Source organism: Heliangelus exortis, chromosome W, assembly GCF_036169615.1.
Source record: "Heliangelus exortis chromosome W, bHelExo1.hap1, whole genome shotgun sequence".
In the NCBI taxonomy this organism is placed as follows: Eukaryota; Metazoa; Chordata; class Aves; order Apodiformes; family Trochilidae; genus Heliangelus; species Heliangelus exortis.
Genome location: NC_092453.1, coordinates 11,425,693 through 11,452,041, shown reverse-complemented (window position 1 = coordinate 11,452,041; position 26,349 = coordinate 11,425,693). Strand labels below are relative to the sequence as shown.

At 46.1% G+C, this 26,349-nt stretch overlaps 1 protein-coding gene and 1 long non-coding RNA gene across 2 annotated transcripts in view; both read right to left on the bottom strand.

Moving 5' to 3' along the window:
- LOC139789309 (unconventional myosin-Vb-like) overlaps nucleotides 1-15,113 on the bottom strand; it is a 123,750-nt gene extending 108,637 nt beyond the window's left edge. Inside the window, exon 1 of the mRNA XM_071729828.1 lies at nucleotides 15,040-15,113. Within this exon, the coding sequence (XP_071585929.1) occupies nucleotides 15,040-15,066 (27 nt within the window). The 5' untranslated portion in view covers nucleotides 15,067-15,113. The remainder of the gene's footprint in view (nucleotides 1-15,039) is intronic.
- Nucleotides 15,114-19,205: 4,092 nt separating this feature from the next.
- On the bottom strand, nucleotides 19,206-21,138 carry LOC139789310 (uncharacterized). The gene is made up of 2 exons (XR_011723133.1): nucleotides 21,041-21,138; nucleotides 19,206-19,579 (listed from the first exon to the last, which is right to left on the bottom strand). It is a non-coding gene; the product is annotated as an uncharacterized lncRNA (long non-coding RNA).
- Between the last annotated feature and the right edge of the window lie 5,211 nt (nucleotides 21,139-26,349).

The following is a 26,349-nucleotide window of genomic DNA, read 5'->3' as shown; positions in this document are numbered from 1 at the left end:
AGAGTCAGAAATCAGTTATGAAGTTCAGAGACCTGAGGGAGAAAGGAGCAGGTCCTGCCAGAGCATCAGAGCTGGATTAAGCAGAAATGCAAATATTTGTTTTCGTGTCTTCCCTTGATTGTGTTTGCAAATTGGGGTCACTTTCAGATGCAAAGCTGAAGGATGTCAGTGTCTCAGGTCAGGTTGGATGGGGCTTGGAGCAACCTGGGCTGGTGGGAGGAGTCCCTGCCCATGGAAAGGGGTTGGAATTGGATGAGCTTTAAGGTCCCTTCCAACCCAAACCAGCCTGAGATTCTGTGATCTTGAAGACACATCAGGATCTCACACATCACTTCAGCCCCACAAATTTTCAAGGCTGGTTTGGTGGCTTTCACACCTGCCTTGGCTGCCCACATTCAAGGGCAATCAAGAAAACATTTCTGGGGTGAAGGAAGTCCCATCCACTCCCTTGATTCAGGTTTATTACCAGAGCAGTAAATCCACAAACGCTTCCCTGGTGGCTTCAGCTTTTCTTAAGTTCTGCCTAGAAATTGAGGGTGAAAAAAGCTAAGACTCCATTTTTAACTGGCCTGATTCCATTAAGTACCTTAAACATCCTTAATACTTAATCCTTTCTTCACCATGAGGGTACTTAGATACTGGAATAGGTTGTCCAGGGGGGTGGTTGATGCCTCTTCCCTGGAAGAGTTTAAGATCAGGTCAGGTTGGATGGGGCTTGCAGCAAGCTGGGCTGGTGGGAGGTGTCCCTGTCCATGGAACTGGATGAGCTTTAAGGTCCCTTCCAACCCAAACCATTCCATGATTCTATGGAACCCAACTCAACAGGAATCCCCTGGCAGGACACTGCAGCTCCTCCAAACCTGAAGCAGGGACACAGGACAAACAAACACAGTCACAGGACAGCCAATTTTTAAAGCAGACAAAATATATACAAAACTTGTAAGAGAGAAGGGTCAGTGCTGTTTAGGGGGTTGAAACAGGTAAAGCAGATGCAGCCAGGGCCCCTCCTGAAATGCTCCACCCCTTGGGGTGTTTCAAAAGCAACTCACCTTCTAAATTCAGTTTTTAATTCAGAACCTGAGCTCTGCATTCATCCCCAGCACCTCCAGCTGATGGGCTGGCTCTTTTCAGACCTTGGCCATTTTATTTTGCTCTGTCCTGACTTGCTAAATTCCAGATATGTTATGCAGGAGGAGTGGAGGCAAGTCCTTCCAAAAGTCCTCTTCCTTCCCAGACAAATCCATTATATTGAAGTTTAGCCTGACTGCAGGACAGGTTTGTCCAGATCCCAGATACTTTTCTTTTTTGTTTGTTTGTTTTTTTTTTTTTTTAACTCTTCCCAACTTTCCAGCTGCTACCCAGGCACATGAGAACAAGCCAACAGGATCAGCATCACCAGTGTTTACAGATGTAGCAAGACCACTCCTGAGTCACCCCAAGATCACACAGCTCCCTGCATCCTGCCCAACTCTAACCAGGGCTTCACCACCCACATGTGGTGAAATAAATGCTCCAGAAATTCCACTTGAGTATTTCATAAGGTCCAACCATAATTTGGAGTCCAGATTCCCCATGAATACCCCCAGTGACCAATTCCCCAAACACCCAGAGGTATGTGCAGAGGAAATGGATTTCTCCAGACAAGCACTGTTAGCGTGGAGACAAACACATAACCACTCGGGAGAGGTTATATGTGGTGCTTTATTTTGAGGCCCCGGGAACCAGGGGTACGCACCCAAATCTGGCTCCCAAGTCAGTCACAGCGCGGCTGCAATTTTATCCCGGAAAATTTCGCAATCTAATTACATATTCAACAGGTTACAGCGTTTTCTAACACATATGCATGTGGAGATTGCTTCATCGGTGAATTGCAGCACTGGCCCCTTCTGCGCTTGCGTGCCTCCCTCTGGTGGTCGTCGGGATGAAGTAAGTAGTCTTCCTCTGATGAAGTAAGACATCTTCCTCAGTGTCCTTTTCACCTTCCTTCTCTTGGCTAATGTCCAGCTGGTGTGCGATAACTTCCAAATTGTTTTTACTACCAGCTTCCTTCTATCTCTACTCGACTAACTTTGATATGCAGTCTTATCCTTATCTCGCTACTTAAATAAATGCTGAGTACATAGTTTTTCTACTCCCAACAAAGCACCATTCTTTACAAGGTAAAACTTTTACATGTTTCCACACTCCTATTTTCTTCTACCTCTAATTCTAAAATAATTCTAAAATAATAAGATTCAGAATATATTTCTTTTACTTTCTTTCTATCCCAACAGCACCAGAGCAAGGTGGTGGTAACCAACCCACAACCCCCCAAGCAATCTTCCAGCTGTCCCTCTGACAGCAGGAAAAAGCAGCATTTACCACCCAGGGATGCAGCCAAAAAATTCTCAGTCTACTGGTGGCCTTGAAGCTTAAAGAAGCAAGATTTGAACCTAAAAAAGGTGCCAATTTGCTTGGGGAAGTTGCTGGAAGCTTGTTGAAATGTGGCTCTTGAAAGAACTGAATTTGAGGAACTACAGAAAAAAACAAGAAGGTTTTCTTCACTGAGTTCAGCTCCAATACAAAATTCAGACAGGAAGGTTGTTGCTGTACTCTGGATTCCAGGGTTCCAAAGCTATTTCTAAGAGGCAGTTACAAGAAGTTTTAAGTAGACTAAGTTGGTGTCACGGTTTAACACTGGCCCGGCAATTAAACCGAGTAACAGACACTCTCTATTAATCTCTCTCTCCTCCCGGATAAGAAAGGAGAGAGAATAAGGGAGAGAGACTTATGGGTTGGAAACTAAACTACACAACTTTAATGAAACAGGAATGATAAATAGGAAAAATTAATAAATATATACAAATATACAAGAAAATGGATACCACATTCCTCCCCCCTTTCCCCCAATAGCTCTCACGTCACCACCGAGGCTGCAGGGCAGCCCTGGGAAAGTCCAGGCTGGAATCCTGGAGTCGGCAGCAGTCAGGAACTGGAGGCAGGAACACACAGATATGGGCTGGCACGGATCAGGACCACAGACAGACGAACGGATGGGATCCTTCCTTCACGGGGGTGAAGGAATGGAAGCAGGAAAGGCAGGAAGGGCAGGCAGCCGGAAGCTGGAAGTGTGAAATCTGGCTTGGCCCTCGTGATCCCTCAAATTTATACTGAGGATGACGTATATGGGATGGAATACTCTGTTTGGTCAATTCTGGCATCTATCTTGTCTGTTCCTCCCCAAAGGAGGGATGCAGGTGGGACCTCTATGTTTTCCTCAGAGCTGAGCAGTGTCCTTGGCTCTGCACACCAGTCTCTAGCAGTAACTCTAAACATCAAGTGTTATCAGTCCTAGAAACACACACTGTCTGAGAAACTTGCTGTTAATTTCAGCAAGTGCAACTACTCACAAGAGACTTAGCTAAAAGCAAAAGTACAAGACAGAAAATCACCTTTATCCTGGCCCAAACCAGGACAGTTGGTTTTTCCTCAATTCAGGTGGCTACCAAAGTAAAAAACAAACTACAAAGAAACAGCCCACAAGCTGAAACAGAAGTTGGAACCCTGAACAAGTAGTTAAACTTGTAGGATTATTCTTTCTTGTGGTTTTTTAAGAAAAAAGCTGATGAACTCCGAATTTAAACATCACTTTTGGCTTTCTCAGTTTTACATCATCATAATGCTACACCTCTGTAATTTCTCCCACAGTTTTGGCCAGAACCCCCCCCCAAAAAACACTGGAACAAGGATGAACTGCATGGAAGGTTTGTGGTAGAAAGCCAACACAGAAACCTGTGTTTGATGTTGAATATTCTTCTATCTTTACAGACTTAAGAAACACTTCATCAGATGGACACCTTCCTGAGCTGGGATCTTCAAGGCAAACCCCCACACCATGTTCCTCATCCCTTCACCAACAGCTGTACCAGAGCAAGACCACATCTCCCCAACACCCCTCAGCCACCCCTTATTCCTCAGGGAACATCCTAAAGGTGAAGGGGAACAAGGAAATCAATTCCAGAGAACACAAATGTGTTGAAAATCAGTGAGTGTTTTTTTAAAAAAAAATTTAAAAAGAGAGCAAACCCATCCTGAACCTGGGAAAGGTGCAGCACAAGAAAACAGTTTAAATCTTAAGAAAATTAATTTAATTCTATCTTGTGAATTCTTCTCCCTCCCCCACCATGTAAGCACAACCTCTATTGTTTGCAAAGCATCCATCTCAAAGTGGGTCATGTCTCCTGGCATTACTAAACCTTTCCAAATTTCCCCTGATCAGTCAAAGGCAATCTCCTGGTTGACATCTGAGTGATGGAGGGAATCTGAAATGTCATTTTTCCCCTGAATGAGCCACATCAAAGAAGGGTTTGGAGCCAAGCAATGGCACGTCGGATAAAAGTCACCAAGAGATTGTCCCCAATGTCTTAGGGTAGAAAATTAAATTGGGTTTTTTTTTGGGGGGGAAGACTTTTTTTCTTTAGAAACATTCAGCCTTCAGGATTGAACACAGAGACAAGAAATGCCTTCAGAGTTGCTAAAAGGATGAACTGAGGAGCTGCGTGGTCTGTGTGGTTAAAAATTGCGAGAAAACTCTGTTATAAAATGCTTTTGTGCACCAAAATCCTGAGGATTTTCTATCAGCCACGACATCCAGTTTGCTCCTCACACAGGGACACCAAAAATCATGGTGTTGAAAATGAGCAGCAGCCTAAATTTGAGTAATAACCCCATAAATGGTCAAATATTAAAGCAAAGGGAGGGGAAAAAAAGGAGAAAAAACAGTGAACTTCCTACTCCAAGATAAGAAAATACTCTTTAAAATGGGAATGTAACAGCAAGTAATCACTCAGGCATAATTTATAACCAAAGGGTTCCAAAAGATCATCCTTTGGAGCAGGAGGATGGCAGGGAGGGTGATCAGCTGGGATGAGCATTGCCCTGGGGCTGAGCTCCCTCCTGGCAGAAAAGGAGTTGGGTTTATCAGGGTCAGGCATTAGATGAGAGATGGGCAAAGTTCTGCAAGTAAAAGCAGGGTTTGCATTTTGATTTCCTTCTCGTGATCTCCCAGTGCTGGAACTTTGTACTGGAGGCAAAGACTGCCAGGAGACAGCACCTTTTTCAAGCAAAAAAAAAAAAAAAAAAAAAAAAAAATAGAAATAGGGAGATACATTTGGGCAAGATCAGTGATTTTTCTGCTTGATGCTGAACTTCAGAATCATTGGGGACTGTGAGGAGTTGAAGCAGCCTCACCCATCCTACCCCCTCCACAAAAAGAGTCTCAAGGGCTGAAAATCAAGCAAATTTTGTTCCTCAAGAGGATTCAGACCCACCTGGGTGGCCAAGCAAATGGATATTCCATGTTTCTCAAAGCCAGGGCTGTGCCTGCCACCCTTCACTTTGAGCACCCTGGCCCTGTCTGTGGCAGGGGGGTTGGACCTTGGTGATCCCTAGGATCCCTTCCAACCCAAACCAAGATTCTATTTTCTGGAATTCACATTAACAGGATTGAGGATCTCAGGTCCTTTCCTTTCCCTTTCCATCCTCCTTTATCTTGTTTTTAAAAAGGAAATAATTTCTTTGCCCCGGGGCAGGGACAGATGAAGCCTTCACCCCAGCACTCCACTAGGAGGAAAGAGCTCAGGGCCATAAAACCCACACTGCAGGAGAGCCAGAGGCAGGTTCAGCTCAAAAGCAGAGTCCTTCACCCAGGTCCCCAGCAAGCCATCCAGCCACAAACCTGTCCCCACATTACAGGCCAGCTGGGAGAGAAAAAGCAAATTGCATCGCTTCAACGTTGGAATATGGGGGAGAAAGCTCCAATATTTGGAGCAAGGAAGTCCCTGCAGATGTCCCCAAGGGCAGCTCTCCCCATCAGCCCCCAGGTGAGGTGTTCACACCCCATGCAGATGTGGCTTCCAGAAAGTCCTGCTCAGCCAAAACATGCCTTCTGGGTACCAAGATGGGAGTGGAAATGTTCATGGTCTATCCCAGCAGAGATTTCTTACAAGGTTAGGTGGAGGAAAGCAAGGGGACAGCACAGTGACACAAGACACTGACCATCTACTGGATGAGTGGTGGCACTTGGTCCTTCATTTCCTTCATTATTTCTGACCACTGAAGGTGGTGGTAAAGAAGAAACAGCCATGAGAAAACCCCTGCAACAAGATTCACGGCCCTACCAGGAAATGTGGGCCTCATCCAGACCACAGCAGCCCAGTACTGCCTCATGAAAATCAATTCCAGCTCTCCAGCACCAGGAGAGGAAGCATCTTTGAGACCTACAAAGCACTGGGTGGGTGCCACTCCTCCATCCCTGCTGGAGGCCACACTTGTTGCCTAAAAACCATCAATACCCATGGCAGCAGTGAGAGCAGAGCCCAAAGTAATTAAGAAGCATAAATCCACAGGGGAGGTCTTCAGCTTAATTAGATTGAAAATTAGAGCTGCCATCATCTCAGTATCTCTGCTCGGGACGTAGCACCAAGGATCAGCTTCATGGCAGGCACAGGAATCAGATTTTATTCTTAATTAGGGTTTTTTAAGCCATTTTGGACATTCATTTGCCAAGACACATGGCAGAGGCCCCACCTGCCTGTTCATATCCAGCCTGCTTGGAGGGGTTGGCAGCTGGAGGCTTGCCTCAGCCACCCAGAATCAACAAGAACCTGCTTCAACAAGAATCAGAATCACAGAATGTCAGGGGTTGGAAGGGACCTCAAAAGACCAAGTTCAACCCCCCCCACACCAAAGCAGGACCACCCAGGAACAGATCCAGGTGGGTTTGGAAGCCTCCAGAGCAGGAGACTCCACAACCTCTCTGGGCAGCCTGGGCCAGGGCTCCCTCACCCTCACAGGAAAGAAGTTTCTCCTCATGGTGAGGTGGAACTTCCTCTGTTCTACCTTCAACCCATTATTCCTTGTCCTGTTCCTGGGCACCACTGAACAGCGATTGGCCCCTTCCTCTTGCCCCCCATCCCTCAGATATTGATGGGCATTCAGAGATCCCCTCTCAGCCTTCTTTTCTCCAGGCTGAACAGCTCTTTCTTCACAGGAGAGATGCTCAAGTGTCCTGGTTTGGGCCAGGATAAAGGTGATTTTCTGTCTTGTACTTTTGCTTTCAGCTAATTACAAGAGACTTCCCTTCATCATCCTCATAGCTCTCCACTGGACACTCTCCAGCAGAAGAACCCAGACAAACCCACCACCATTTCCCCCTGATTTTTAGAAACCATCTTTAAATGCATTAAGGGTCCTTTTTGTTTTTGCTTTGGAGAGCAGTGAGTCACCAGGACACATCCCTGAGATGTCATTTTGCTAAGTGGTGGCCATGATTCACCCACAACACATCCTGTAAATGGTAGTTAGGACAACCTACCAGCACCTGGAACGTATCAGAAGGAAGCTTGGGTGATGATTCATGGGAAGTGTGAAGGCACAGGTTGAAGCACTGCTTCCACACCTTGGGGGAGCCACCAAGTGCTTCATGGAGCCCACCAGCCCCACAGGGCTACCCATAGGTCAGCAGTCATGAGCTGAAAGGGTTGGTCAACCTCAAGCATGGAGAAGACTTGTTCTCAAGCTAGAAACACAGCACAAAAGGCAAATTGTGGACAGAAGGATAAATGAGAGCTGACAGGAGCATCCAACAAGCAGGATGGACAGGTGGACAGAACACATATCAAGAAGCTGGGCCACCTTAACACCAAATACCTGGAGCACACCAATGCTGGGCATCCAAACACAAAACCACTCCACTGGTACTACCACCAACACCTGTTGGGGAACATCATGGGAACAATAAAAATCAAGGAGGTGACATCCAGATACTGAGAAAATGGCCATGGCATCCAACCACCCTATAAATAGAGTTGGTGACCACCTGTCAATGCAAGAGCAGGGTCAGAATGTCCTAAAAGCACCACCAGCTTCAAATGGACAAGCACAAGGGACCAAGAGCCAATTCTAGAAGAAACACTTGTGGAGGAGAAAATAAATAAATTCATTAATTAAAAAAAACCAAAAAACAAACAGGATTTGGTTCAAAGTGGTGCAGGATGGTTGGAAGCACACACTGCACCACAATTCCACTACCAGCTTGCACCAGGCATTGGGGTTGGGGCAAGTCCCTGCTTGTATTCCTTAGAATAAATATTTAGGGATCTGTGTTGCTTCCAGTTTTGGGGGGCTTACAGCCCAGCCTTTGCTTCAGTCAGCTGGAGAAGACTGGGTATGGCCAAATCGAGGAGAAAAGGAGAGCACAGCTGGAAAAAGGTCATGTTTCCCAGATGCAAGCTCTTCCCAGTAGGGATGCTCTACTCCAGAGCCTCTGGATATCATAAGGTAGGCAAAAAGCAGAACTACCAAATCCTTTGTGGGTAAAACACAAGTTCACCATGACCTGGGCATCACCTGTGAGAGCATTCAAAGAAGGAAGGCCAAATAAAACCCATCACCCACCAGCCCCTAGTCCTCTCCAGCCCTACCATTAGCCCCAGATGGGTCTCTACTTCTTTTGTGGAGGATCAGGCTAAGCCAAAACCCAACCAAGCCTCATGAGATGAGTCTTACAGTTGGCCAGGGCAAGACAAGGGCAATTGCTTTACACAACCAACTCAAAACACAGAGCTCACTAGGAATTTTTATTTTTTCACTTCTGCTAAACAGCAAATTCCTAGCTAAAATGTTTTGCAAACATTCCAGGTGACTCCAAAGCTTGGAGTCTTGCTGCAACAAAAGCAGTCATTTTCCTGACCTGAACTGTAGTTCATGCTGATATTTCTTTAGCTAACTGGAAATGCCTGTTTAAGGAACAGGTCAAAGAACAGAAAAAAAACCCAGCTCAGGGTTTCACCTACACTACCTGCTATTTATTACACCACCAACTCACTCAGAAGTTCCAAAGTCCACCCTCACACTAAAAAGTTAGGCTACTCCTGCTGTTTCCTTCCCAGACAGCTCTCACAGAAAGGACACACAATGCCTTTTTTTTTTTTCCAGAGCTACAAACTAATTGGTGTGTAAATTTAAAAGTCCAACATGCTTAAAACTGCATCATAGGATGGCTGAGATTGGAAGGGAGCTCAGAGCTCATCTCCTCCAAGCTCCCTGCCATGCCCAGGGACACCTCTCATCCAGACAAGGATGCTCCAAGCCTCATCCAACCTGGCCTTGAACACCTCCAGGGAGGGGGCAGCCACAGCTTCTCTGGGCAATCTGTTCCAGAGTCTCAGCACCCTCCTGTTGAAGAACTTCTTCCTCAGATCCAGCCTGAACCTCTTCTCCTGCAGTTTCAAACCATTTCCCCTTCTCCTATTGCTGGACACTCTTGGGAAAAGTCCCTCTGCAGCCTTCCTGGAGGTTCCCTTCAGGAACTGGAAGGCAGCTCTGAGGTCCCCAGAGTCTTCTCCTCTTCAGACTGCATCACACTACGGTGACAGAGATCAGCTTCAAATATATATATGTATTTAAAATACAAACATATATATGCTTGTTTCTTGGTCCTCTGAAGGGATGCTGGGTCATTATCCCCTAAACCTGGTTATGGGTTACAGAGAAGAACAATAAAACCAAAATCCTCCACTGTAAATACATTCCTCAGCAGCAGCCAGGCTGCCTGGGACAAACACCTTTGCTTAAACCCCTTCCTCAGGGCAAAAAAAAAAAAAGGGTAGGACCTGCTCATCCTACAGGACCTGCGTGAGCCGCGTGCTGCCTCAGGCTCTGGACCTGCTGCCATCCCCAGGTTTCCATCCTGCACCTTGGGATTAACCCAGCACCATGGCTGCAACTGGGACCTGTGTGCTCTGGGATTTCCCTCCCCAGTTTCTCACTCATAAGAAAGTAGCAGAGAGCAGAAGATTTTAAATTATTCTTCCTAATTTACTTTAATTCTTCCTTTCAATTCTTTTCACTTCAAAATATTGTCCATCGAAAATTCTTCTTCAATTCTTCCCAATAATTTTCAAGATAATAATAAAAAAAAGGCAAATTGACTAATCCAAACCAACCTGAGAGGAATTAAGATAAATTAAGGCTGTTTAGAGTCTTTCCTGGGACTGTGCCTCAGCTCCCACCCAAGCCCAGCATAGATGCTGTTAAATACACAACTGAGATGAAAAGAAAACAAAGCAGTTATTTTTTGCAGCATGCCCTGCAGCAGGACATCCATCTGCACAGCCCTGTCACAGCACAGGGAGAAATTCAGCCACCTCCTGCCCATCAGGGGAGGGAAATGCCCATAAAACCACCAGCACCCACCTCGCATCTCCCTTGCACCTAACTCCAGGAAGTGTAACCAGTGGGCTGAAAGGGGATTTTAGTCCCCAAAAAAGTTTGGCTTTGCTTTTTCTCTCCTCTCCTGGGGAAGCTGAAGAGGTCCCCATGGAAGTGCTGAGGTGGCTGTACCCTTGGCATGGTCCCCAGCTGCAGAGAGACAACCCCAGCAATCCTGGTTTACATTTCAATGATTTTTCTCTCTGTCACTGCAGGGTTCAGGAGGAGATAAGGGATGCACACAGACCCAGCTCATTCAGCCTCATTTTTAAACAAAAAAAAAATTTCAGTGCCGCCTCCAGGCTGGCCCTGAGCTTTGTGGCATGAGCCAGATATCTTCTTTAGATATCATAATCTAAAAAAATACAGAAGAAACCCAAAATTCTTCAAGGAGAACCTGTTTTGTTTTGTTTTGTTTTCCTAACAGCAGCTACAAAAAGCAGAAGGCAGGAGCTCTGCAGCCCTAAGAGCTCTGCAGCAGAGGACCCGTGGATATTCCAAACTTTCCCATATTCCAAACTTTCCCTGTTCCCCCACACTTACTTCCAGAATTTATTTTTTTTTTTTACAAAACACACAAATCATTTCTGCCCTTTCCTAGCTGCTCCTCAACTCTGAACCAACACACAGGCACCTGCTAAGGATGAATCCTCCCTGAATTCTGAAGGAGAAATCATTTTCAGAAAGGTTTTGGAGCAGAACATTTATTTCATAGAATCACAGAATTTATTTATGGAATTCTTGGAATTATTTATGCCAATTCATAGTCTCAGTATGTGATCACACTAGCAATATGGAAAAGGTTCTCCCCAGAGTCAGAAACCACCAATTCATTCCAGCTACTTTATTTCATACAACAACTTCAAGTGAAAACCAGAGTACTCAACACTAACCATTAGAAGAGGATTTTTTTTTTAATGCATTAAGTTCTCTCAGCTATTAAAAAATACTTGGCAAACACGAATCACTTTGCACAATGGGAGGGGGGGGGAAAAAGGAATAAATACTCTGGTTTCTTACTCATCCAGAGCCTGCAAACCTTCTGAAGAGTACAGCTGGAGCTGCAAAGCACCCCAGGAGCAGAAAGGCACAGCCTGGCAGAGGCACTGTTTCACATTAGGTTCAGAGGTTTAAATGCACAATTAACATTTTAATAAGTACCCTGAAGAGAGGAGAGGGTCCAGAAGCAAAAAAGTAATTATATTTGTTTAGTTCTGTGAAGAGCTTCACTTTACAATAACAAAGGCCAGCCACGCCAAACAGCTGAATGCTGCAGATGAAGCCCCGTGGGATGAGATGGCAACTTCCAGAGCTGATGTCCTCCCTCTGTCCCTGTTACCTCCTTAGGGAGCAATATTGGCATCTGCACAGGCTTCCAGGGCTGCAGTTTAGCTGCAGCAGCAACAGGTTTCTTTGGAGGGCTCTGGCTGGAGAGGAAAGGAAGAGGGAGCTGCCTCTGCCTCCTGCTTCAGCTAAAGAGAGATTTTAAAAACTCCCCTGTTCACCTGGACACATCCCACCACTGCCACCATCCAGCAGGAATCTCAGGGACATGGAAGGAGCAGGACCACACAGCTCCTCTTCTGCTGGGACACAAGGTGCACTGAATTCTTGTTTGCTTCTCCAACAAAATAAAAGCCACAGCCAGATAACCCCAAAGCTCCTAGGTACTGCACAGGGAGCAAGAGGTTAAAATGGTCTCCTAGTAACTATTCACCCAAGCAGAGTCCTAGGTGCTTGAAGGTTGATGCAGATTTGGAGCTACTCACACATTCATAATTAGGCACAGCTGTTAATTACATTGTTTCATGGGGGCTATTAACCATCAGCCATCCCTCCTGTCAAGGCATCCCATGGAAAGGTTCTCCACCAGCAACATACAGCTGTTGGTGATTCCAGGATGGGATCCTCTCCAGTTTAAGAGCTCCTCAAGGTGGTGCTGGGTCTAACCCAGCAAAGTCCTTGGCGTGGTTTAACAAGCACCAAGAAAATACCACATGTCCCACAACGTCCCAGGAGATCTACAAACATCAAGTGGAACTGAAGGGTTCTCTCCACAACACACAGCAGCTCCTGTTGCAGCCCAGCAGGAAGGAGAGGTGAAAGGACCTTGAAGTCCCACTTGGCCACTCCAAAGCAGCTCCTCAGCAGTTTCTCTCACCCTGGTTCAAGCAGGAGGAGAAAGGACTCCAAGGGATGTGCTGTCGTGGCTCTGCTAATGCAACTCTGACCATCAGCTCAATAGGCTTTTAGCATGACTGCTGTATTGATTCCAGCAAGTCAAATCATCCCCATCTTCCCTTCAAAAGCCTCAGCCCCATCCTGCTGCCAAGGTGATCCAGGAGGCCCCAAACCACATTTGGAAAGTCATAAACTCTTAATACCCCACCACCTCCAACCTGTCTCATGCTACTTTGTTAATGCACCTCCTGGCAGCCCTGCACAAAGGGTGCAGAGGTTTCACAGAGGTGATGTGAAAGCAAGAACTTGGACCTTTCTTAGTGCCTTCTAAGAGCAGGTCAGAGAGAGCAACACACCTGCTTCACCTTGGGGACCTTCATCAGCAACCAGCACCCTCAGGCTCAGCACCTAAAGGTTGTTGGAGTTTTGTTGGGTTTTTTTTTAACCTTAGTTCATTTTTTTTTTTATATATACTCAAAGTCACAGCACTACTAATTCAAAACCCAAAGCCACCACAAATGCCCCATGCAGAAGACAACCTAGTTCAGTTCTAAACTTCACCACACCATAAAAAGAAAAAATAAAATAAAATTAAATTAAAAAATCACAGAATGGTTTGAGTTGGAAGGGACCTCAAAGGTCATCCAGTTTCAACCTCCCTGCCATGGGCAAGGACACCTCCCACTAGACCAGGTTGCTCAACCCCACAAATGACCCACAGGTATTCAAGACACCATTCATAGCCCCACCACAGAAGCTGTGCCCCTAAAATGTCCCTGCAAGGCAGCCAGCCACCAGCAGAAGGGCCAGCACTCATCAATCTTTGCTGTTAAATCAAATATTAATTACATGCACAGATTGTCACCAAATCCCCACCATTTCCCAGCTTCCTCATTCAAGCCTCTCTATAAAGCAACAGGCTCACAAGCCATGCCCCAGCAGGCATCTTCCCCCCATTCAGCAGATGAACTGGAGGAGAAACCTAATCAAGTCAAGCATAAAAACACAACGCAGGTTAATTACCTGATCAAGGAATTAAGAATCAATTAACCTGGTTGTCAGAACCAGCCCATAGCAGTGCTTGTAGCCAGGCTCCCTCTCCCCTGGGGATGTTTGTCAGCATATCCAGGCACCCATCTGGCAAAATGCTGAGGTCAGAGACATTGGTGCAGTTTAGCTCTGGCTTTCCTCAGGCTCCCTTTCAGATTTTCCAAGGGAAAAAAAGGTTTTTACAAACCTAAGCTTGTGACTTTTGAAGAGCTCCTGAGAAGGACTGAGGTCAGCCCACTCACAGGCAGCCCCTGCTCAGCCCAGAGTCTTAAATTCCCAAAGCTTCAATGCAGGAGCCCACCAGATTCACACAGTTGATATCAACGACCAAAAAAAAATTAAGTCCCAAATATTACATAAAAGTTGTCCACAAAATTAATTAAGAGAAGAAGAAATCTGAAGTGAAGCCTGGGGGGGGGGGGAAGGGGAGGACTGGCACTGAGACATGAAGCAGTTCCTTGAGAGAGGGCTGGTGCCAGCCTGGCAGCACCTCCACGCTGGCCCTAGTCACACTGGAGGAATTTAAAACACTGGAATTCTGAGATGATTTTGCTTTTTCAGCAAAAAAAAGCGTCCTGAAGCCAAGCTGAGCCCCTTGCCTAGCCTTCCCCACGGCTTTCACCGAGCAGGGTGAGCACAGGGAAAGGGCTCTCTCCCCATCAGTTATCCCTCTGTACCGAGCTAGATCTACCAGGAGCTATTTCACCAACCTATAAAGACCTCTCCAGAGACACAGGAAAGGGACCGATAACCCCAAACCCCGCTCTTGGCCAAGGAGCGGGAAACACCTTTGCCCGAGTACCTCAGAGAAAACAAGTAATAAGAGTGACGCCCCTTCTAGATCCCAGGTTCTCCTTAAGCAAAAAAAAAAAAAAAAAAAAAAAAAAATCCCCACCAGAGTTTCCCATGTTCAGAAAAAAGACTTTTGGGGAGCAAACTCGGGGAGGAGGGAGCGAGGCGGCCCGGCAGCCACCGGCCATGTTCTTTACCTCAGGAGGGAGCGGGTGCCCGCGGTCGCACCCCTGACCCAGGGACCCCTCGGGTTGGGGCGCTGAAGAACCAGAAAATAAAAAATAATCTGGAAAGAAGTGGGCTTTTTTTTTTTTTTTGGTTAGTTGTAAGGACTGCTTTTTTACCTCTCCCTTCAGCCTGATGGTTCAAGGGGAAAATTATGGGGGGGGGGGCGAGGGGAGGGATGACGCAGTGAGGATTTGGGGAAGCTTGAGAGAGTTTTAGCGGTTCGCCCGCTCTGGTGACGAACCCCACGAAGCTAAAGGCGCCACAACCCGAAGTTCCCCCATTCCCCGTACAAACCCAACCAAGGCCTTTACACCATGGCGGGGGGACACCCCGTGAGGTACCGGACACCCTCAGAGAGGCCCCGACCCACCTGCTGGGGCAGTGCGGTACCGACCGGGATCTCCCCCGCTCCCCGAGTGTGGGAAAGTTGAGGAACTCCCCTCAGGGAGGGAACAACGCAATCAAACACAGATCAGAGAGAACAACACCCCCAGAGCTCTACCCCCCCTCACACACACCCCACCCCGCCCCGCTCACCTTGGTGTAGAGCTGCGCGGTGGACATGGCCGGGGCGGGAGGTGCTAAGCGAGGAGCATGGGGCCGGCAGGCAGCGAGCGAGCGAGCGGCGCCGCCGGACCAACTGCCGGACAGACAGAACAAGAGACGGACCCACGGATCGACCTTTACACCCACAGCCGCCGGACGGGGTGCGGGGAAACGAAGGGAGCGGCGGAGGAGGTGGGGGTGGGGAGAGGGAGGAGAGAGGGAGGGGAGGGGGAGGGGGAGGGGGAGAGGGAGAGGGAGAGGGAGAGGGAGAGGGAGAGGGAGAGGGAGAGGGAGAGGGAGAGGAGGAGGAGGAGGAGGAGGAGGAGGAGGAGGAGGAGGAGGAGGAGGAGGAGGAGGAGGAGGAGGAGGAGGAGGAGAAGGAGAAGGAGAAGGAGAAGGAGAAGGAGAAGGAGAAAAGCGGCTCCGCCTCCGCCGCGCCCCGCTCAGGTATGGGGCGGCTCGGCTCGGCTCGGTTCTTCAGCTTCGCGCCATCCAGCGCCCTCCCGGCTCCGGGGCAGGGGGTATCAGCGCTTTCCCTGCGTCGGTTTCTATTAATTCTTTTTTTTTTATGAGGTAAATTTTTTTTTTAAATAAAACATTTTTATGCTTATTTATTTCCTTCCACTCTCCGGTCCCAGTCTCTTCCCCGGGGATCCCCCAGGGCCGGGTCCCGCCCCTCAGCTGCGGGCAGGGCCTGAGGCAGCCGCCTCACCTCAGGCGCCGCAACGCGCGGGAGCTGGCCTTGAATTTGGGTTGGTTTGGGTTTTTTCCCTCCTTTTTATTCTTTTCTTCTTCTTTCCCCCTAGAAAAAATGCCATGAAGCCCCGAGCCCACCGATGCTCTGCACCACAGGAATGGCTCTGAGGTGCCATGGGGTGAGCTGTGAGGGGAGCTGTGTGCTCCAACCCACTGGAAATTCCTTCAAGGAATGCAGCAGGGTTCGGTTTTCCTCTTTATTTTCCTGCCTGGAGGTGGGTTTGGATCCAGTCTGTGCTCCTGAGTCTCACTCCATCCTAAGCCATTGTCAGGAATTGTCAGAAAAAGCCAAAAACTTGTCCCTAGCTTGGTGGCCTCCATCTCTGGGGAGCATCAATTCATGCTTAGAAAGCACTTTTGTTGTTGTTGGGTTTTTTTGGAGCCTGAGAAGGATGATGCAAGCCCAAATTATTTCCTAAGTAATCTCCCTCACTATTCATTATGGTCCAAAGGGTTTTGCATATTAACTAAGCAGGCAGAAAATGTGCTCTTCCACACTTGTTGACTCTGTCAGAGAGGATCCCCCCTGGATGTTTTTGGGCTCTGCCTCTGACAGGGCACCCACAGATCTCCTGGGGAATCATCACTGGTGGCATCTCACCCTCTGCTCCTTGTCCCTTAGGGGGGAAATTCTCCCTGCTGTGGCATCTTTTCCCTCATAATCTGCCATGCAGGGATCTGGTGGGAGGACAGCCAGCATCATACATATCTCTCTTTTTCCAGGTCTGATGTCCTTGGTGAATCCAAATAAATTCCAGGTGGCTCCGGGGGAAGTTTGGGAAGAAGGGGAGAAGCTGGACCCTGTGTAGAAATTCCCCTGGGAAATTTATTTGAAAGCCTCCAAGATAGATTTGACAGGCAAACAAAACTTCTTCCTTTCCTTTTATTCAATCAGCTGTAGGAACAAAATGTGAAGGAGCTGCACAACGGGGAGCAAAGTTTGCAGTGATAGCCCAGAGGAATAACACAGCCTTCCCCATGAAATACCAGCTGCTGCTCTCTGTGATTTTCCATTAAATTAAAACTTTAATTAAAGACAGAAGCTAACCTGCCCACCTCCAAAGACATCCAAGATCCCTGAAGTGCATCCTGAGTGCTGAGCTGTTGGAAATGATCTCCTTTGGAAAGCAGGAGGATCTTTCCAACTAGGAATCAAAACTTGTGTTGCTCCTAATATTTAACAAGCTCTTAAGCAGCATTTCATGGTCCCACCTCATGCATCAACACTTAGAGGTAAAAATAAACCAAATGCCACTTTGGGGTGGCATCAAGTTTTGGGGGATGCAAAAATACAGAGCATCAGTTCAGAAATGAATGGATACAGTAACTCCAGCCTCCCCAGCTCCTGATTTTTTGTCTCCCCAAAGACTCCAAAGCTGGACTTCCCACCTCCTGGGCTGTGCAGAAGTCACCAAGTGTTACACCTGGGCATGATGCTTGGCTCTGGCTGGGATGTGGTTTCACCAAACCCAGCCCTGAAGGTTCTCTTACATCCCCAAGGAGTTTGGACCAAGCCAGCACCAAGCCATGGGGTACCAGGTACCACTCTCCAGCTCAACTCCCCACACGTGTCCAAAAACACCCTGGTGGAAAGTCCTGAGGTCAGTACAAAAGCCCTCGTGAGCAGGTGGGTGGGTGCAAAAAGAGTTTTAAAATTTTTGGCAAGTGCCAAGAAGGCACTTTAAGGGTTCAGACCTTGGCCTTGTGGGTCTGGGAAGGTGGGATGGGGGGGGACAAGTCATCCCTGGCTCTGTCACCAAGATGCTCCACACCTCTGCTCTTCCTTCATCAGCATGAAAAATGTATTTTTTGTATTTTTTTTCTCTGTACAAATGAAGAGGCTGTGACTGCCTGGCTTTTAAATGCCAGAGGTTTCATCTTGGGGTCACTTACCCTCCTGGTGCAGGGACAGGTCACCCAGCCACACACCAGGCTGTGTCACTTAGCACTGGTGTCCCTGGATTGGCTCCAGGACCTCTCAAACCTGCAGGGAAAATACCACAATTGAGGAAAGTGCTCAATTTAGGCACAGAAAATTATTTTTAGAGGCATGGAGAAGGTGCTTTTAGAATCTGGTGACCCACTCAGCAGCCTGGTGGGGGCTTTAGCCATTCTTCTAGCCCCACCTGAAGTCTCCAAAGGACCCAGCAGCCAAGGGGTCAACCCCAGCAATGTGTTCATCAACTGAAAGTTTCCTCTCAGAAGAGTTTGGCCACCCATGGGAATTCATTTCTGCTGACAGCAAACCTCCTCCCAGCTCATCTTTTATTTCTTTTGTGCAGACTTCACGTGCATTGCAGAGGAAATTTTGCTTCCAGGAGCAGGAGCCCAGACACTTTATAAATGCTTGATAGCTCTGACCACCTCTTCTGAGTTATTATTTTATTAAAAAAGAAAAGATTTATTACAGCTCTGGATGGCTCAAATTCACTGAGCTCACTGATGTAGTAGGATTTTTTTTTTTTTTTGTCTCTCCTATTGGGTGTACCCAACGAGAGTGTCACAGCCTTTAATAACAGACTTTAATTAATCCTGGAATGGTGAATGTGCTATTATGTCCATTTTTCAAAGAAGAGTCACAGCAGTAAAGAAAAATCTCCATTGCAGGACCACACCAGGAGCCTGTGGCAAACCAGGAAATTAATCTCTTAATCATTTTCCCAACATGACCCAGAGGTGAGAGCAGAGACCTACCTGAGCTCACTGTGCTGATGAAACCATTTCCATTCTCTTCAGCTCCAGGAGGAAACAAGGGTTCAAATGGAAAAACATGAGAAAGAAAACCTTTCTGAGTGCCACAGTGCATCAGCAAGAAAGGAAATGAGGTTGTAAATGAATTCTTCTCTTTCCTCCTCTGAAATACCCAAAGAAATAACTAAGGAAATACCAGGGAGATGGTTGAGGGCAATGCCCTGAGGAGAAAGAAGCTGGATTTTCCCATCCGTCCTGCTCCTCCGGGATAAACAGCATCCTGGCCATTCCCATGGGGGGCTGAGAGGGCAGTGAGGAGCTATCCCCTCTCCTCCCCTGCCAAAACCCTTCTGAGACCTCCCTGCTGACCCCTGGCCATGTTTTGTGTTGCTCTGTCCTAAAATATTGTCACTCCTCCAGCCCCCCCTCATCCTACATCTTCAGCCTATGGCATTGCTGGCAATCCAAGGCAGTCCAAAGAGGCAGAGTTGCCACCAAAGTGATAAATAACAACCCTTTTTTGCACTAAAATGATCACCTCAGTCCTGCACGCTTCTTTCTGACCAAGGAGAGGTCTGACAGACTAACACTGGGATCTCAACATTCAAATTCAACAGAGAGCATACAGTATTCTTGTATTCTTTCAAATCCAAATCTGGATTTGGAGCTGTTGTTTTGTCAAAAAAAAAAGACTAGGGAAAAAAAAAAAATCACTTCTAAAGTACTATGTTTATTCTATTTTCCAGACACATATTCTGAGCATCACAGTGAAGAGGGCTCAGTTATAAACAGAGTGAATCATAAACACCCTTAGAAAACATGGTTTAAGGTTACCAAGGGAGCTAAAAAAAATCATCAATTATTTTGCAGGGAGTCAGACATGAATTTTCTCCTGAAAGGGTGGATTTTGGCTGGTTTCTCACTCAGCTTTGATAGAATGTTCTGCATCCTGGCTTGGTAAGCTTGCTCCTCTGCTAGAGCTGATTCACCTTGCTGCTTCTCTTCCTCAGCATCACGAGCCTGCTGCCGAGAGGTGATCTGAGCCCTGAGTTGCTCCTGGTAATCTTTTGCTTCCTTTAGTTTCCTGGAAATGACATGTGAAGAGTTTATTTATGGAGTGTGGGGAAACTTTTATTATTATCATCCCTTAATCTGTTACCATGAAACCTTAGGCTAAAGGGCCACTCAAAACTCCTCTCAGGTGTCTCAGCCTCACACCCCATCCTGAGACAGGATGGGGCAGCCTCAGCTTTTCTGGGAAACCTGGCACAGGGGCTCAGCACCCTCAAATTCAAGAATTTCTTCCCAGTGTCCTACCTCAATCTCCTCTCTTCCATTTTAAGACCATTCCCTCTTGTCCTATCACTCCCTGCCCTTGTCCCAGGTCCCTCCCCAGCTTTCCTGGAGCCCCTTCAGGCACTGGAAGGTGCTCTAAGGTCTCCCTGCAGCCTTCTCTTCTCCAGCCTGAACAACCCCAACTCTCTCAGCCTGGCTCCAGAGCTGCTCCAGCCCTCCCAGCATCTCCAGGGCCTCCTCTGGACTCACTCCAACAGCTCCATCTCCTTCTGGGGTTGGGGACCCCAGAACTGGACCCAGCACCCCAGGGGGGTCTCCCCAGAGTGGAGCAGAAGGGGATAATCCTCTCCCTGACCCTGCTGGGGATGCAGCCCAGAACACAGTGGGTTTCTGTCCTGCCAACACATATTTTTGGCTCACGTTGAGCTGCTCATCACTCATCACCCCCTTCTTCTCAGAGCTGCTCTCAATCCTTTCTCCACCCAGCCTGGATTTGCCCAGACTCAGGCAGGGTATGAATTCCAGCAAGTTCCCTTCAGAAGGGTGAGATTCCTTCGATAGCCAGGAGATTGTTACCAGGAAAGCAATCAGAGAACACCAGAGGTTCTGGCTCTGGAAGGAGCTTCTCCATGGACAGGTAGTGGGCAAAAAGCAGGAGCACAAGAGGGAAATGGAATAAATACAATTGGACTCTTTGCTTTGGGCTTTGCATGACACCCAGAGGAAGAGTTCAGCTACTGCGTGTAACCCTGTTCCCTTGAGGAACTGGGAGGGACCAGAGCCTCATGCAGCTGGGTCAGGAGCAGCAGTTGGGAATTTTGGTGGCTGAGGATCTGATTGCTTAAAGGCTGGATGTGGGTGGAGGTTAGCACAAAGCCTGACCTCCCTGGTTCCCTCGGTAAGTAACAAACTAACTTCTCATTAACCCTCCTCCCCAAACCTCTGCCACTCCTAAGAACAGCTCAGACAGCCAGGGGATGTATTTAATAAACACAACCCCAGTCACACCATGGCCCAAAAAGGAGCAATATGTAACAGGACACCATTATTTGTGTGATGGGATCAGAGCTGGTGGCACAGCACCAGCTGCAATGTGAGAAGCTGCAATCAGCACTTCAGAGCAGAGCCCCTCTCAACAGAAAGCCCACCCAGTGCTCTGAGACTTCCCTGAAAATGAGAATTTGCCCAACTTAAAATTTTAAAAGCCTGAGCTGCAATGAAATGAAAGGATGGCATAAGAGAGAAATACCTGGCATATTTTTCTTCTTCTATATGCTTGAATTCTGTGATTGCCTCATCTAATAACTTCCTCTCTTGAGCAAGTTCTTCTTGCTCCTTTGCATTTCTCTGCACTGCAAACAAACAAACAAATAACAACAAAACCACTTTCAGTACAAAATCCCCTCAACTCTGTGAAGCTTGAAGGGACAGAGAGAGCCAAGCAGCCTGAATAGGAAGAATCACAGAATGATCACAGAATCTCAGACTGGTTTGGGTTGGAAAGGACCTTAAAGCTCATCCATTCCCAACCCCTTTCCATGGGCAGGGATTGTGATAAACAGACTATCTTTAACATTGTTTTGTTGATTGGAGAGATTTATCAGTAACCACCACATCCTGAGACCCACATCCTGAGGCCCACATCCTGGACCACAATCCTGGGAAATCGATAAGGACTGGATCTGTGGGAAATCGATAAGGACTGGAATGTCTTGCTCTGTCCATTTTTCTGAGACCTAGCTGTAACATAATAGAAAAAGGTCAAGTAGACCCATATATAGTATAGGTGTTGAAACCAGGGGCCTCTTTTGTATTTTGTAGGTTAAGCAAAATTGCAAGAACCCAGAACTGAATGAACGTGTATAAAAAAACCTGCTTTGCTGGTTCGGGGCGAACCTCGGTGGAGCTGTAACTCCCCGGTCGTCCAGCGCGCTGCCTTACTCATATACCTTAATAAATATATATTGATCTTAAAACTTTGTCCAAGTCATGAGTTTATAACAAATTGGTGCCGTTACTCGGATCCTGAGTATCTGCACTGCGGATTTTATTACGTGGTAAGGCGCCCCATCCTTGGATGGTCCCGGGGATATTTTCTGCTGTGTTGATCTCAGTGATCTTACCAGGAAGAGAGGGTATATGAATAAGGAAATTACTGCAGTTCCCCGTAATTCTTGTGCATGAAGATCCAGACAAAGACTCGCAAAGGGACGAGTAAGTATACACACGGTTCTGTCTGGTTGGGGAGGTTTCGGTTCCTGGGGTGTGAGTGAGTGAGACTGGAGTGAGAGACGTCCTCCGGACGGAGCAAGTGTGGACCTCCTTGTAGTGCGGTTCTCATATCCCGCAAGGGACTGAGCCACGAACGGAGGGAAGCATTTGAGCTGAGTGTAAGAAGGCACCCTGGAAGATGGGGCAAAACAAAAGCAAACCTTTGTTAGGTAAACCTTTTGGCTCCATAAAAGGCAATGTGGAACTTCCTGATATACCACCTGATAGTCTGTTGGGGATGATGTTAATATTTTGGGGAAGTTCACCCCAACAAAAAGGTAATGCTAGAGAAAGAATGGTACATTTCTGTATGAAAATCTTGGGAGGTCAATAAATCAGAAAGGGAGTATACTGGCCCGTTTTTGGATCGTCTGAAGATTGGATGTGTCAAGCCTTAAATATATATGTGAATAACAAAAAACCTGTTAGTAAGGAAGAGAGTGAATATGCCTTTATATGGCTGATAGGGAACCATTCAACAAGCATTTATATGGTAAAGGAGGAAGGTAGAAGAAAGCGTAGAGAACCTGAGGAGATTATTACACCTCCTCCTCCGTACACAAATCCCCCTGCCCTTCCTTTGCCTCCTAGTACCCCAAAGGAAGGATCTTCTGAAAGTGAACAGGAAGACCAAAGGGAACCAGAAAAACAAATCCTTACTAGAAGTCAGACAAAAGAAAGAGGAAGGTTGTATCCCTTAAGGGAAATAGCCTTAGGAGGCCCGCAACCAGGTACGGGATTTGTCTCAGTCCCACTCAGTCCAATGGATGTAAGGGATTTTAAGAAAGAAATGGGAACTTTGTTAGAAGATCCCCTGGGTGTGGCTGAAAGACTTGATCAATTTTTAGGAGCCAATATGTATACATGGGATGAAATACAGGCTATTCTTAGGATCTTATTTACTATGGAAGAAAGGGAAATGATTAGAAGAGCAGGAATGCGAAATTGGGACCAACGACATCAACAAGGCCCAGCTGCAGATGTCAACTGGCCCATAGAGAGTCCTAATTGGGATAATCAAAATCCAGAACATAGAGGACATATGATGGATTTACAAGAGATCATAATACAGGGGATAAGAGAATCCATCCCCAGAGGACAAAATATTAATAAGGCCTTTAATGAATGCCAAAAGAAAGACAAAACTCCTACAGAATGGTTGGAAAGATTGAGAAAAAGCTTACAGCTGTATTCAGGATTAGATCCTGATACACCCTTGGGCCAGGCCTTGTTAAAAACTCAATTTGTGGCAAAATCCTGGAATGATATTAGAAAGAAACATGAAAAGATAGAAGGCTGGCAGGAAAAAGGTGTAGATGAACTTCTGAGAGAAGCGCAGAAGGTTTATGTAAGAAGGGATGAGGAACACCAGAAAAGACAGGTTCAACTTTTGGTGGCAGCAGTAAGAGAAATAGGACCCCCATCTAGAATAAATAAGAAGAATGTTGTTCAGCCAAAACCCATGCTGAACAGGGATATAGAATGCTATTACTGTAAAAAGAAAGGACATTTGAAATGGAATTGAAGGAAACGCCTACAAGATGAGCAGGTGTCTAAGAAAGATTAGGGGGGTCAGGGGCTCCATCTGCTGGGGACGATTAAGAACTCGGAGCCCTTGATAAAATTAAAATTAAGTCCCCAGCAGCAAGATTATGAGTTCTTAGTGGACTCAGGGGCTGAAAGATCAACAGTCCAAACAATTCCTTGGGGATGTGTAGCCTCTCAGGATACATTATGAGTGATAGGAGCAAAGGGAGAACCTTTTAGGGTGCCTCTCATTAAAAATATAGAAATAGAATTAGATAAACAGTCCGTAGGCACATTTCTGTTAGTTCCAGAGGCGGAATATAATCTGCTTGGCAGAGATTTAATGATTGCTTTAGGAATAGGTTTACGAGTGACAGAGCAACAGTTACAAGTAAGGTTACTGGCTTTAACTCTTGAAGATGAAAAAAAGATAAATCCCGAGGTCTGGTATACCCCTGATTCTGTTGGCCATTTAGATATTAAACCAATAGAAATCACCATTAAAAATCCGGACAATCCCATAAGAGTAAAACAATATCCGATTTCACAAGAAGGAAAAAGAGGGTTGCAACCAGTCATACACAGATTATTAGCCCAAGGACTACTAGAACCTTGTATGTCTCCCCATAATACCCCTATTTTACCAGTTTAAAAACCTGATGGTTCATATTGGTTGGTGCAGGATTTGAGGGAAGTAAATAAAAGAACTGTAACTCAGTTTCCAGTGGTTGCTAACTCATATACAATATTGAGTCAGCTTTCTCCTCAGTACAAGTGGTATACAGTAATAGATCTAAAAGATGCCTTTTGGGCATATCCCCTAAAAGAAGACTGTAGAGATTACTTTGCATTTGAATGGGAAGACCCAGAAACATATCGAAAACAACAACTTAGGTGGACAGTTCTCCCTCAGGGTTTTACTGAATCTCCTAATTTGTTTGGTCAGGCTTTGGAACAAGCCTTAGAATCCTTTGAGGGTCATCCTGAAACAGTCCTGCTTCAATATGTAGATGATATACTTATTGCTGGACAATCACAAGATGTAGTTAGGAATGGTAGTATTAAGTTGTTTTAACACAAACTTGGGCCGATATGAGAAAGCCCATTGGCTATTATTCCAAGCTGTTAGATCCAGTTAGCCGGGGCTGGCCTACTTGTTTGCAAGCTGTTGTAGCAACCGCTTTACTTATAGAAGAAGCTACAAAGGTTACCCTGGGAGGAGATCTGAAAGTATATACTCATAATTTAAGAAGTATTTTGCAACAGAAAGCAGATAAATGGATAACCGATAGTAGGCTACTGAAATATGAAAGTATCCTACTTAATTCTCCTAAACTGCAGCTGGAAGTAACCACTTTACAAAATCCCGCACACTTTCTGTATGGAGAGCCAGGTGATACCCTTATGCATGATTGTCTAAAGACTATCGAACTACAGACAAAAATTAGGGAAGATTTGGAGGAGGAAGAACTGGAAGAAGGACTCAAATTATATGTTGATGGTTCTTCCCATGTGGTTAATGGTAAAAGACGATCAGGATATGCTATAATAGAAGGTGACACTTTCCAAGTCAAAGAATCTGGCCCTCTAAATTCCAGTTGGTCAGCTCAGGCTTGTGAATTATATGCACTTTTAAGAGCCCTACAAATATTAGAAGGACAAATTGGTACCATTTTTACTGATTCTAAATATGTCTTTGGTGTGGTGCATACTTTTGGAAAAATTTGGGAAGAAAGAGGATTAATAAATACACAAGGGAGGGGTTTAGATCAAAGCAGTGCTACTGGCCTTGCAAGGCCCTAAAAAGATTGCTGTAGTACATTTAAAGGGCCATCAGCGCGGTTTGTCCCAAGATGTAAGGGGAAATAATTTAGCTGATGGAGAAGCCAAGAAAGCAGCTTTACTATTAATTTCAAATTTGGAAACTGACCAGTTAAAATCCAACAACACAGTTTTTACTGAAAGTGAAAGAAAAAAACTATTACAGGTTGGGGCTACAGAAAAAGATGGTAAGTGGTACCTACCAGATAAGAGAGAAATATTACCAAAAGCCCTGGTGTGCAGAATCCTTAGGAAATTGCATGACCATACTCATTGGGGAACACAGGCTCTTGTGGATCATTTTGAGCTTAAATATGCCTGCATAGGCCTCTATGGGATTGTAAAGACAATATTGGGAGATTGTCTTGTCTGTCAGAAGGTAAACAAGACTCAATTGCGAGACCGGATACCAGGAGGAAGGGAGCTTGCCAGGAGACCATTTGAGAGAGTACAGGTAGACTTTACTGAACTCCCCAAAGTAGGGAGGTATAAATACCTATTAGTAATAGTAGATCATTTGACTTACTTTGTGGAAGCTTTCCCAACAGTTTGTTGTACTGCTAAAACAGTTATTAAAGTTTTGATGGAAGAAATTGTTCTGAGGTATGGGATGGTGGCCGTAATTGATTCAGATAGAGGCCCACATTTTACCTCAAAGATAGTACAAAATCTAATATCTCTGTTAGGAGTCACCTGGAAATATCATACACCCTGGCATTCTCAAAGTTCAGGAAGAGTAGAAAGAATGAATGGAGAAATTAAGAAACATCTGACTAAGCTTATGTTAGAAACTAAGTTAAATTGGGTTAAATGTTTGCCTCTGGCTCTGCTGCATATTAGGACACAACCTAGGGCAGATATGGGAATATTGACTTTCGAAATGTTGTATGGCATGCCTTATGATTTTGGGCTCTCAGTAGATCACCCTAATGTGGAAGA